The sequence below is a fragment of the Cygnus olor genome, chromosome 27, assembly GCF_009769625.2.
Source record: "Cygnus olor isolate bCygOlo1 chromosome 27, bCygOlo1.pri.v2, whole genome shotgun sequence".
Taxonomy (NCBI): domain Eukaryota; kingdom Metazoa; phylum Chordata; class Aves; order Anseriformes; family Anatidae; genus Cygnus; species Cygnus olor.
Window position 1 is genome coordinate 1,105,875 of NC_049195.1, and position 12,554 is coordinate 1,118,428.

Below are 12,554 nucleotides of genomic sequence, written 5' to 3' on the forward strand. Positions count from 1 at the left end.
GCGCGGTGCATGCCGGGCGCTGTAGTCCCCCGCCCCGCCCCGCCCGCCTCCCTCCCCCCCGTTAGCGGACTGCAGCTCCCGGCAGGCAGCGCGGCCGCGCCTGCGCAGTGCGCCGCGCCGAAGCTGGCTGGGCCCGGCGGCCCCGCCGCCGCTTCCGGTGGGCGAGGGGTCAGGGGGCGGGGGGCTGCCGGGGGTGGCGGGTCAAGGGGCAGGGGGCGGGGCTACGGGGCCCGGGCTGGGCTCGGGGGGGCTCAGTGGGAGCCTCGGGGACCCCCCTGGGGGGCTCAGTGGGACCCCGGGGGGGGCATTGGGGACCCGTGGGGGGCTCACGGGGGGGCCGCTGGGGGCCTTGGGGACCCCACTGGGGGCCTTGGGGGGCTCAGCGGGGACCCCATTGGGGACCCCTGGGGACCCCTTTGGGGGGCTCATCGGGGACCCCTGGGGACCCCTCTGGGGGGGCTCACTGGGGACGGACCCCCGTGTGGGATCCCCTTAGGGGGGCTAAGGGGACCTTGGGGGGCCCTTTGGGGACCCTAGGGGGGCTCATTGGCGACCCTCGGGGACCCCCTTGGGGGACACATTGGGGACCCCTGGGGGATTCATTGGGGACCCTCGGGGACCCCTTTTTGGGGCTCACTGGGGACCCTTGGGGGACCCCGTTAGGGGGCTCACTGGGAACCTTGGGAGGCTCAGTGGGGACCTCGGGGACCCCCTTAGGGACCCCCTTGGGGGGCTCATTGGGGACTCCCTTGGGGGGACCCCTTTGGGTGGTCATTGGGGACCCTTGGGGGGCTCATTGGGGATCATTGGGGACCCTCTTTGGGGGGCTCAATGGGGACCCTGGGGTTCACTGGGGACCCCTGGGGGGCTCATTGGGGATCTTTGGGGTCCCCCGGGCCCCCCGCTGACCGGCGCCGCCTTCCCCCCGCAGGCCATGAGCGCCCCCCCGGCGCCGCCCGAGGAGCCCCCGCTGTCCCCGCCGGTCCCCGGGGTGTCAGGGGTGAGCGGCGGGGGGCCCGGGGGCGGCGGGGGGCGAGGGGGCGGCCCCGCTGAGCGCTGCGTCTCTTTCCCGGCTTAGATCTCGGCTCCGAGGCAGCCCGGCCTCCTGCGGGCGTTCGGGGGGGCCGCCGGTAAGCTGCCCCCCTCCCTTCCTGCTCCATCTGCTCCCTTCCCTCGGTGGAAACCCCCGGGGAGCTGCGGAGCCCCCGGGACCGGGTTTGGGCTCTGCCGGGGGCGTGTGGGGCGCGGGGAAGGGGAAGGGGCCGCCTCCGAGCCTGCCGAGGGCTGCGGGGGGCGAGCAGCCCCCCCCGGCCTTCCCCACTTCTTGGCTCCAGCGCGTGCTTCCCTCGGCAGAGAGCAGCGAGGAGGTGCGGAGAGCGCGGGAGGAATGGGAGGCGCTGGAGGAGATCCAGCCAGGTACTGCCGATCCCAAAAGCGCCTGGGATGGGGGGGTTCGGGCAGGAGCCAGCTCCAGCGCCCACTTCGAGGCAGGGCTCGGCCGGGAGGGCTGACGCTGCTCCGCGCCTCCCCGCAGGGCTGCCGGGGAAGTCCGGTCCCGTGCCCCTCATCTCCTTCAACGAGGCGCTGCAGCACTTCCAGACCGCCGACCTCTCCGCCTGCAGGGTGCGTGCGGGACGCCGGCTCCGAGCTCCCCGCTGCCGGCTCCAGCCCGGAGGAGAGGGGGGCGCGGGGAAGCTGCGGGTCCCCTCGGCGAGGGCGCCCACGCTCGGGGTCCTGCCTCGTCGCCCTGTTCCCCGCCTCGTGCTCTCCCCTCGCCTCGCGCTCCTCTTTCCCCTTGCTCCCGCCCTGCTGCTCGGCTCTCTGCGATCCCTCCCCTCCCGCTCTGCCCACCGGTGTTTCTCCCCCCGCCCGATTCCCACGGGACCGGCCCACCCTCATCGCTTTTTTTTTTTTTTTTGCCTTTTTCCTCTCCGCAGAAGAAGATCCAGGCGACAGCGCGCAGGCAGGGCCTGGCCGCTCTGCTTCGCTTCCTCTTCGGCCCCCCGCGGCTCCAGCAGCAGCTGCAGGGCGAGCGGGACCTGGCTCTCGCCATGGCTCACTGTGAGTGTCCCCTGTGCCCCCCCGCGCGGGCCGTGGGCCCCACCGGTGTCACGCCGAGCACCGCTCGGGGGTCCCGGGGCGCAGCGCGGTGCGCGCACTTATCCCAAAGGACGCCTCCTGTCTCCTTTGCTTCATTCATTTGCACGCTCGTGCTTGCTGCCGGGGGGGTGACGGATGCCCAGAGCACGCTTGCACGAGGAGATTCCTTTCCTCTACCTGCGATTCGTGGTTGTTGCGGTTCCCCAGGCAGGGAAAACTTCCCAGCCCGCAATATTTCCCATGCTGTTTGCGTTACGTAGCCCCCCCGGCGCTCACACAGCGCGCAGCTTTGTGTTCCGGCCCCTCCCGGGCTTTTTTTTTTTAATCCCTCCGTTCTCCCCCGCGGCAGGGTGAACGCAGCAGGGACGCTCTCCTTGTTCCCCTGAGCTGTTTGCTGCCGTTCCCAGCTGGCCTCCGGCGTCCCCCTGCCGCTGGGGGCGGCTCCTGTCCCACTCTGCGGTGACAGCTGAGGGGGTGCCCGGTGTCACCGGGGGGTGTTTTCTCTGCCAGGTGGCCTGGATGACAGCGAGGCGGTGCACATGAGGATCCTGCAGACCATCTACAAGAAGCTGACCTGCTCCCGGCTGGGTTGCCCGCGCTACGGCGCGCACTGGGAGGAGCTCGGCTTCCAAGGTACGGCGCGGGGGGGTGGGGGTGGGGACACACACCCGGGGCAAACCTTAGCGAGGAGAGGTCTCGGCGGTCCCGTTCCCTTCTTCAGAGGTGGTGTAAAGGCTTGGGAGCTCCTTCCCTCTGCCTCCCTGCAGTCGCTGCCCCCGCTGTTGTTTTGCAGCGGATATTTGGCCCCTGCTGCCCCAGCCAGGTGTCAGAGGCAGGACCGCGCCTGGACGAGCTGCCCAGCACCCTCGGCAGCCTGCGTCCAGCTGGAGGGGGCAGAAGTAGCTGCTGTCACCGCTTTGCTGGGGCCGTTAATGCTCTTCATTAGCAAGCGATCTCTGCGGCTAATGAGGCGTCCCTGGAGGGCTGGTTTGTCAGCCGAGCCCTGGTCAGGGCTCTGTCACTGAGGGCGCGTCGCAGGTTGCTTTCAGCCTCTGCTGCGTGCTGAAAACAGCGTGATTAAAGCTGCCTCTGTCTTCTCAAGTGTGGCTTCACCGGGGTTTTCGGTCTGGTTGACTCGAGTTAAATAGGCCAGCTTTTAATGAAGGCTGAAACCGCAGGAGAAGGTGAATGGCTCCCTCTTCTCTGTAGCATCGAGTACACAACTGGTTTTAATCCCCCTGATTTAGTTTACCAGCTTCAGCCAAGTTTGCCCTGGGGCGGGTAGAGCTTGAAGATCCAAATTCCTAGAGATACTGTGGGAATCGGCGTGTGGGGAGGAGAGAAGTGCCTGTTGATGCCCACTTCAAAGGGGCTATGGCACCATTCCAGCGCCTGTTAGACAGGGGAATTCCCAGGAAACTCCCCCAGGATGTGGTCGCTGAGGTTCCTCTGCTCTCCAAGTGCCAGGGCTGTGGCCGGGAGAAAGCAGCCCCAGGACGAAGGGGAGGTGACAGAACAGCCCTCGATTCACCCTCCTCGCTTTCAAGGTGCGGATCCGGGCACCGACCTGCGAGGGACGGGGATGCTGGGCCTGATGCAAATGCTGCACTTCGTAATGGACGCGCAGACGCTGCCTCTGGCTCGGCAGATTTTCAGGCTGTCCCACCACGAAACACAGGCACGTCCTCCCACCTTCTTTGCTCACCCTCTGCCGTGGTATTTACCTCTCTCTTTCTAAAGCTCAGGGAAAGGCAAGCACAAAAAGCTTCCTGTCTTCTCAGTTAGGGCCTGATTTTGTGCTGCGCCTCTTTGCTTGGTGGTGGGGTCTCTGGGGCCATTCGTGGTAGGGCTCTGCAGCTCCATGAGGGATTTCTCCACCAGCCAGAGCAGCTTCACTGGCTGCTTAGTCCTCCTCACCCTGCTCAGGTGAGGCAGGTGGTCCCCGGAGAGCTGAGGAGAGCTGGTCAAAGGCTGAGGCCGAACCCCCGGGTTGTTTTTTTTTTGCTGGGAATAAGATTTTAGAGAGCAGAGCTTCCCTGGTGGGGCTCCGGTCTGCACTTGTGCGAGTTCAGAGGGCTGGCACAGACCAGATCGAACGTCTGACCCTGCGTGGTGTGGCCAGGAGCAGCACGGTGGGACAGTGAGGGTGAGCAGAACCAACCTCCTTCGGTTTGGGGCATTGGTCTTGGCTGCTTTTAGGTTTAAGCCTGGGTATAAGCTTGTCTGGAAGTATTAGTGTCCTGATACGTGAATCTGTTCCCTGCAGCCATCACCGCGTGGGTTTGGGGCCGTGCAGACGCAGCACCAAGGGGCTGGTGGTGTCGAGGCACCTCTGGGTGCTGGAAGGGAGGACGCCCTTCTGGCAGAGCCGACGTAACGCCAGTTCTCTTGCAGAATTTCCCCTTCTGCATCATGTCCGTGAACATCACCCGCATCGTCCTGCAGGCCCTGAGGGAGGAATGCCTCTCCAGGTGAGGACTGAGCCGTGCAGCCGGGCTGTGCTGCGCCCTCCTGCCCTCGGGGCTGCCGCACCGCGGGCTGCCCAGGGGGAGAAGCGAGGAGAAGCGGCTCCGCTCGGTCCCCCCGGGCGTGCTGCCGTGGCGGCTCTGCCGGCTGAGCCCCTCTGTCCCTGGGCAGGGAGTGCAACCGCAGGCAGCAGGTCATCGCCGTGCTGAACGACGTGTACGCTGCGGCGTTTCTGCAGCTCTACCGAGTCTGGAAATCGCAGCACAAGACCGTTGCTGACTCCGGCTTCCTCCTGAAGGGTGCGTATCCCCACGCTTCGCCCTCCTCTCCCAGCCAGGAAAGCGACCCGAGGCGCAGGGACCAAGCCTGGTGTGCTCTGGTGCTCTCTGCTCTTCTGGGAGCACCATGTCCTGCTGGGATGAACTCAACGGGGCAGAATGCACGGAGGGCCCCAGCCGTTCATCTTCACACAGAGCTGTTTCAACAAGTGGTGTTATTATCTTAGCACCCTGCGTTTTTTTTTTTGTTGTTTTTTTTTTTTCCTTCTTAACTTTGGAGTCTCAAATCTGACAGGCAAGCGCCCGCCGCTTTCGGAGGGGCGCCGTGTCGTGGTGCCTCGGGGTGGCAAATCACGCCGGCGGGGTGACCAAATGGGGCCGTGTCTCACCCCAATTCCTGCAGGCTCGCTGCCGTAGCGCGGCGCTCAGTTGCATAAGCGCTGTTTGTAGTGTGCCGTGTAAGCGGGGCGGCCGCTGCCGTGCTTTTCGCAGCAAGCACCACATTAAGCAGCAGGGATGTTTACTCCGGAGGAGAGGGCCCTGATGGAAGCAGAGCTGCTCGCATGCGCTGTGCTAATGGCTCTCTTAATTCGGGGTCCTGCTGGTGTGGCAAGGCGCGGGCTTGGTCCTGCCCCCCGGCAGCTCTGGGCTTCCCCTTCAGTGGGGTCGGCTGGGGGGGTGCTGTGGTAGCTGGGGCTGTGGTGCTGAGCTCCGCTGGGGGGTGGCGAGGAGCTTTTTGTGCTCTCAGCCCAAGCGCAGCCTTTTCTGAGCAAAACAACCATGCCTTTTCCAGAGGGGATAGTGGCGATACACTGGGACTCGAGAAATAGTCTGTAAATATTTGCGTAAATGCCTTACCCCAGGAGCGTGCGTTCCACGCTGCATCCCTGCCACCATCCAGCCCTTGCTGTCCGTTTGCATGCTTTTCCTTTGACCTTTTTCAGAACTGGAGTTATCCACCAAAAAGAAACCGAAGCAGCTCCTAAAATCCTTGGAAGCCTACGTGAGCAGAAGCCCCGTGGCAGACGGCATCCAGCGACCGTCCCCTCCCTCCGGCACCGGCAGCTCCATCAGCGCCGGCCGGGCTGGCGAAGAGATAAACTTCACGGGCATCTGCGACCTGCAGGTTGAGCTGGAAGGGGAGCCCCGGCTGGTCTGAAACCCGCAGCGGGGAGCCCTGCTCGTGGCACCGCTACCGGGGGGTGCCCGGTGCTGCTCGGGGGTCTTGGAAGGGGCTTGCCCCAAAGTGGCAGGCGCAGAGCGATGCCTCTGGGCAGGAGGTGCCGAGAGCCGTGGTGGGAGAAGCGGCTGGGACCCAGCTTCGGGCAGTCGGCCAGCTGGGGCACCGTGGAGCGTAGGTTTTGCCCTAGATCCCCCAGAAAGGGTGGCCGTGTCCCTCCCCTGCGGTTTGGTGGCGTCGCTGGGAGCCGCGGGGCGGCAGCAGGAGCAAACTGCAGGCTTCGACCTTTTCAAGGTAGAATTAGTCGGGTTGGCGCTTGGGCTTGGTGACCTTGAAGGTTTTTTGCCAACCTAGGTGGTTCTGTGATTCTAAAACTAAGCACAGGAGGAAACTGGGTGGGTTTTATTAGCCACCGGCCCTGGGCTGGGTTTCACATCTGCCCGGCTGTCGGGAACGTGCGGTGCTGTTTGTCTTTACCCCCAGCAGGAAGAGTCGTGCTGCTCGGGGCAGACCCACGGCTGGAGCTGGAGCGCACTGGTAGGGCTCAGACCTGGCTGGAAACGCACGTGGGAGCCCTCCCCTCTCACAGGGCTCCCCACTCGCTGCTCCAGAGCACGTGGGAGGGCCTGAAGCCCGTAGTTTTGGGCCAAACCCCCTTATTTCACACCGGTAGTGCTTCAAGAGCCGTGAGCACGACCCCGTCGCTGTGGCTGGGGCTGTGGGTTTGAACACAAGCCCGGTGTTTGGGGAGCCCTCCTCAACTCCCCCCGGGAGTTACTATGTGTGTACGTATCAAAATAAGGCATTAAAAGGGAAAAAATAAACTTTTCTCAGCGTTCAGAGGCTTCCTGACGTGGGCTTGGTGGTTTCCGTGGCTGGGCTGGGGGCGAGGTGGTCGTGAGGAGCGGGACGGGGCCAGGAGAGGAACCAGGGCCTGATTCTGCCCCGCAGCGAGGCGGTGCTGGGAGCCCCGTCCAGCCCCCGGCTGCAGACAGGTGACTTCTCTGTGCCCACCTCTTTGTTTCAGGAAAACCTCATTTAAGAGGAAAAAAGGGTTTTTGCCTGCAGGTGCCGGCGCCGCATCAAGCTTTGGGTTGGGGAGTGGGTCTGAGGCTCTGCCTTGTCGTGCCTCAGTTTCTCCCTCAATAAAACCCAAATTTCAGTGGTGACTGTGGGTAAAGGATGGGGCCATGCTGGGGGAAAGCCTCTGCAGCATCCCTGGGGGGTGAGGAGGAAAATGGGGTCAGGTCGGTGTCCCCACCAGGGAGACGAGGACGGGTCCGCAGCATGGGGACACTGCTGTTGGACGGGGCACGGAGGCGAACTTGGAGCAGCAACGGCTGCAGCATGCCCGGTGCTTAGAAGTGCTCCAAAAGCATCTTCAACCCTCGAAAAAAAGAGGGAAAAAAGCCCCAAAAGCGTGGAGCTGGAGATAAAAGTGTCTTTTAACAAGTGAGATCCGGGAGCTGGAGAGACAAAGGTGCCTTACGGCGCCGGGCGGCTGCCTCATTGATTGCCCCGTCTGAAACAGCACTCGGGGACAAAAAGAAAACAGGCAAACCTGCACACACACCCTCAGCACAAGTGCCAGAGCCCAGGTAGCCTTTTTTTTTTTTTTTTCTCATAAAATAAAAAGAAATGGGGCAGGAAGAGCGGGGCATGGAGCTGGGCACCACCACTCCGCTGCTCGTCATCCCAGTCGGAGATTTCTCTTCTGGGTTTTAACGGGGCCGCTAAGCAAGCGGGGTTCTTTGTGTGTCTGTTTTTGGCATCGGTGTCTTGAAACCTGGGCAAGGTCGGGTCCTGAGTGCATCGAAATCATGGCAAAAAGGGGCGATTCCAGGAATTTCTGCCATCGGTTTTTGGAGCTGCTTGGGTGCCCCATCCAAACCCCTTAGGGATGGAGCCATCGGGGGAAAAGCAGGTTTAGGGCCAAAGTCCCCAAACTGGGGGGCGGCTGCGGGGTGGCCGGGATCGGGGGGGTTCATCCAGCCCTGGGGGGCACAGGGGCAGCGAGGAGGTGTCGGGGGGGACCCCAAAAGGAAGGGACGGGAGAAGGGTGCCCGGGAGGGGACGTGGCTGCTGGCGCACGATGCGGTTCCTACGAGGAGGGTGACAGTGCTGGGGGGGTGACAGGGGTGCTGGGGGGGGTGACAGGGGTGCTGGGGGGGGCTCAGGTGCTGGGGGGGCTGGCAGTGAGGAAGGGGCGCGGGTACTGGGGAGGGACGAGGGTCCAGAGGGGACACAAGTATTAGGGGGGATGCAAGCACCGGAGGGGGGGGACACCATCCCGGGGGGGGGTGGCACGATCCGGGGGGGGCGGGTTTGAGCCCGGCGCATCCCCCGGCTCCTCCGCGTGTCCCCGGTGCCGCCCGGGTCCGCCCCGGGGGCGGGGGCGGCTCAGAGCCCTCCCGCGCCCGATCAAAACCCCACGGAGGCGGCGCCCGGCGGCGCAGAGCCCGGTGGCACCGGCACCGGCAGGCGGGGACCGGGACCGGGACCGGGACCGGGGACGGGCAGGGAGCGGTCAGGGGGCAGGCAGGGTGCGGGCATCCCAGCAGCAGCAGCAGGATGGCGAGCGGGACCCCCGTCCCCCAACCCACCCCATCCTCATCCTCCCGCCCCGTCCCCCACGTCCCGGGGGGCCGCTGAGCGCCGGTGGCCGGATCCCGGGTCCGTGCCCCCGTCCCCCGCCATGGAGAGCCCCGAGGGGGGGTACTCGGTGCAGGCCACCGCCGCCATCGCGGCCGCCATCACCTTCCTGGTGCTCTTCACCATCACGGGCAACGTGCTGGTGATCATGGCCGTGCTGACGAGCCGCTCGCTGCGGGCGCCCCAAAACCTCTTCTTGGTCTCGCTGGCGGCCGCCGACATCCTGGTGGCCACGCTCATCATCCCCTTCTCGCTGGCCAACGAGCTGCTGGGCTACTGGTACTTCCAGAAGACGTGGTGCGAGATCTACCTGGCCTTGGACGTGCTCTTCTGCACCTCGTCCATCGTGCACCTCTGCGCCATCAGCCTGGACCGCTACTGGTCTGTCAGCCGCGCCATCGAGTACAACGCCAAGCGGACGCCGCGCCGCATCAAGTGCAGCATCCTCATCGTCTGGACCATCGCCGCCGTCATCTCCCTGCCGCCCCTGGTCTACAAGGGTGAGAAGAAGGCGGCGCCGGGCGGGCGGCCGCAGTGCAAGCTCAACGAGGAGGCCTGGTACATCCTCTCCTCCAGCATCGGCTCCTTCTTCGCGCCCTGCCTCATCATGATCCTTGTCTACCTGCGCATCTACCTGATCGCCAAGCGCCGCCATCGCCGCGGCCAGAGCCCCCCCGCGGCCCCCAGCCCCCTGGGTTCGGCGCCCCCAAACGCAACCCCCACCGCCGATGGGGACACCCGGGGACCCCACCCCCTGCCGGCGGACAGAACCTCGCTGCTCAGCCCCGAGGAGCCGTCGGCAGCAGCGGTGGCGACAGCAGGGGCTGGCCGGGGGTCCGAGGGGTCCCCACGGCCCACGGGACGCCCCAGGGACACGTTGGCCACGGGGACGGGGCGGGTGGTTCTGGCGCCCACGCTGAGCCCCGGCCCTTGGCGGAGGAAGGCGCAGGCGAACCGGGAGAAGCGCTTCACCTTCGTGCTGGCCGTCGTCATCGGCGTCTTTGTCCTCTGTTGGTTCCCCTTCTTCTTCCTCTACAGCCTGGGTGCCGTCTGCCCCCGGCGCTGCAAGGTGCCCGAGGGCGTCTTCCAGTTCTTCTTCTGGATCGGCTACTGCAACAGCTCCCTCAACCCCGTCATCTACACCGTCTTCAACCAGGACTTCCGCAAGGCTTTCCGCCGCATCCTCTGCCGCCGCGGCGCCCGGACGGCGTGGTGAGGGGCTCGCCCCCGCCCGGAGGCACCGCGCCTTGCCCCCCCAGCCCCCCGACGCTACGACGGGTTCGTGCCGCGGTTTTCGGGGAGCTTTGCTCTTCCTTCCACCCCTCTCGCCTTCGCTGTCTCTGCCGGTCCTGGTGGCCATCCCCTTGGGGCACCCCGCTCGCACTGGGGCTCCTCATTTTCCCCTTTTCCCCCTCGTTTTCCCTTTTTCCCCCTCGTTTTCCCTTTTTCCTCCTCGTTTCTCCCTTTCCCCCCCCCCGGTTTTCCTCCCCGGGCGGCAGGCTCTCGGCTGGCAGCGCCTGCCCGCCTGCTGCCTCGTCTCACTGCCAAATTTGCCGCGGGAAACCCGGCCCCGTGGGGCTGGGGGCACGTGCCGCCATGCCACACATCCCCTGTCCCCAAGCCTGGTGGCATCTCCCCAGCCGTGCTGGGATGCTCAGCGGGCAGACCCCAGCCTGGGAACGGCAGTGGGGGGGTTCAGGGATTTTTCTCCCCACCCTACACACGGTGCGCCCAGGAAATCAGCTTTTCCCCCTGTTTTTTGGGTGTCCCAGCCGAGCCCCCCCCAGTCCCGGGGGCCGTTGCCTTTTAACAATAAAAGATATTTTGTAATAAGAAAAAAAATTCACTTCCTTCTCGACGCCACGGAGGGGACACGGGGGCACAGCCCAGCTGGAGCAGCCACCTCGCCCCATGCCCCTGCTGGGTCGGGGGGCCCTGGGACCCCCCCGTGGTGCAAGGGCAGCGCTCGGAGCCGAGTTCCTCCCGTGGCCGCGGGTCGCCCGCCCAGGAGGAATGTTTGCAGCGCGAGCGGGAACAAAATGTTTGGACGGGGTCGGTTATTTATGGCAGCACACGGGGAAAATAAATAATAATTAGAAAAACACCCCCCAACCCCCCCCCCCCCCCCCCGCCCCAAAGAATAAATCCCTGCAGCTGCCTCCCGCAGGGCCCGACCCTGAGGATGTTGAACCGGACAGGGGTGGGAGGCAGCGCCGGGGGACAGGGACAAAGCCCCATGCTGGCCGTTTGCAACGGTGCCATGTGAAATGACGGGGGGGGATTCTCGGGTGTCTGATATAGGGCTGTGCTGCCCAGCCTTGGGACAGGGGGTCTCCTGGAGGGGGTTTCGTGAGCTGTGCCTGTGGGGTGGGGGTCACGGTGGTGCAATGTGACCCATGTCGGTGTGACCCACACTGCTCTATTGTGACCCACACGGCTGTATTGGGACCGACAGTGCTGTGTGGTGTGACCCATGGTGGTGCATTGTGGCTCGGGATGGTGTGTCGCACCCCACAGCAGCGCCCCACACCCCACACTGGTGTATCATGACCCACACCATTGTATTGTGCTTCCCGATGGTGCATTGCAACCCACACCGGTGTATCGCGACTCACGGTGGTGTATCATGACCCACACCGGTGTACGATGACCCACGGTGGTGTAGCATCACCCCCACCACTGTATTGCAGCCCCCACCAGCATGTCATGACCCCACTGGTGTATCGTGACTCCTGGTGGCATGCTGTGATCCACAGCGGTGTATCGTGACTCACTGCTGTGCCGTGACTCACGACGGCGCACGGTGACCCACACCAGTGTAGGGTGGTGACCCACACCGGTATATCGTGACCCATGCCATTGCGTTGTGACTCACGATGGTGCACGGTGCCCCGCAGTGGTGCATGGGGACCCCCACCACTGCATGGGGACCCCCACCAGTGCTTGGTGCCCCCAGTGCTGCAGGATCCCCCCCCCCCAAATCCTGCCTTATACCAGGGTCCTGTGCCCCACACTGCTGCCTCCTGACCCACATATTCCCGGGCTCCTCACCCCATCTGTGCCCCCATCCCACCCCGGGCCCCCCCGCCACCAGCCCAGGGAGAAGCGGAGGACGTGGGGCCGCACATGCTGAGCCCAGCCCCGGGGGACAGGGCTGGGGACAGCTCGCCCCTGCAGTGGTGGAGCAGTGCTGGCCCCCCGCCACCTCCCCGTCCCATCAGGGACATCACCTCTGGCCACCCCGAAACTGGGTTGAGCTTTTTTTGGAAGCCCTTTCCCAGCCCGGACACTTCCCCCCTCCCTCCCCGACCAAGCCAGCAGAGGCCGGCGGCTGTTGGCCCGACCCAGCGCGCTGGGACAGTGCTGGGGTGACAGCGGCGCGGGAGAGGGCGTGCGACCGGGGCCGCTGCGCACGCCAAGACCCTGGCCCCTGGCCAGCCCTAGCCCCGTGCCCTCCCAACCCCCATCTGCCACCGCCTTGCACCCCACATCGAGGTGAGCTGTGGGGCTGGGTATGTTCCTATGGGGCTGGGTATTGTTGTATGGTGCTCGGCATGGTTCTGTAGGGCTGGGCATGGTCCTATGGGGTTCAGCATGCTCCCATGGAAATGGGCATGGTCCTAGGGGGTTGGGCATGGTCCTATGGGGCTGAGTTTGGTCCTATAGAGCTGGACATGGACCTATGATGCTGAGCATGGTCTTATGAGGCTGAGTATGGTCCTACGGGGCTGGGCATGGTCCTATAACACTGAGCTTGATCCCATGGAGCTGGGCATGGCCCCACTGGGAGCTGATGCCTGCTCCAGCCCCAGTGCTGCCTCCAGCCCCCTTTACCCCTTCCCCCCCACTCCCCAGGCTCTCACAGCCCTTCTCTCCGC

The 12,554-nt window shown here is 65.0% G+C and overlaps 2 protein-coding genes across 2 annotated transcripts; both read left to right on the top strand.

The window, feature by feature from the left end:
* Positions 1-71: 71 nt before the first annotated feature.
* ELMOD3 (ELMO domain containing 3) lies at positions 72-6,864 on the top strand. Its single transcript, XM_040538384.1, has 11 exons — positions 72-157; positions 932-1,000; positions 1,079-1,130; positions 1,354-1,416; positions 1,535-1,623; positions 1,938-2,061; positions 2,611-2,733; positions 3,648-3,778; positions 4,495-4,571; positions 4,738-4,865; positions 5,789-6,864. Exons 2-11 carry the CDS (start codon positions 935-937, stop codon positions 6,001-6,003), a joined length of 1,068 nt encoding a protein of 355 aa, XP_040394318.1. The 5' UTR covers positions 72-157; positions 932-934; the 3' UTR covers positions 6,004-6,864.
* Positions 6,865-8,494: 1,630 nt separating this feature from the next.
* Positions 8,495-10,493, top strand: ADRA2B (adrenoceptor alpha 2B). Its single transcript, XM_040538462.1, has one exon. The coding sequence runs from the start codon at positions 8,720-8,722 to the stop codon at positions 9,890-9,892; it is 1,173 nt and encodes a 390-aa protein (XP_040394396.1). The 5' UTR covers positions 8,495-8,719; the 3' UTR covers positions 9,893-10,493.
* Positions 10,494-12,554: the final 2,061 nt, after the last annotated feature.

What these genes read in the sequence shown, in the direction of transcription:
- ELMOD3 (XM_040538384.1), top strand. Translation starts at nt 935, where the DNA reads ATGAGCGCCCCCCCGGCGCCGCCCGAGGAGCCCCCGCTGTCCCCGCCG. An exon ending in GGAGGAGCTCGGCTTCCAAG is followed by an intron (nt 2,734 to 3,647) that starts GTACGGCGCGGG and finishes CTCGCTTTCAAG; the next exon opens with GTGCGGATCCGGGCACCGAC. An exon ending in TGTCCCACCACGAAACACAG is followed by an intron (nt 3,779 to 4,494) that starts GCACGTCCTCCC and finishes GTTCTCTTGCAG; the next exon opens with AATTTCCCCTTCTGCATCAT.
- ADRA2B (XM_040538462.1), top strand. Translation starts at nt 8,720, where the DNA reads ATGGAGAGCCCCGAGGGGGGGTACTCGGTGCAGGCCACCGCCGCCATC.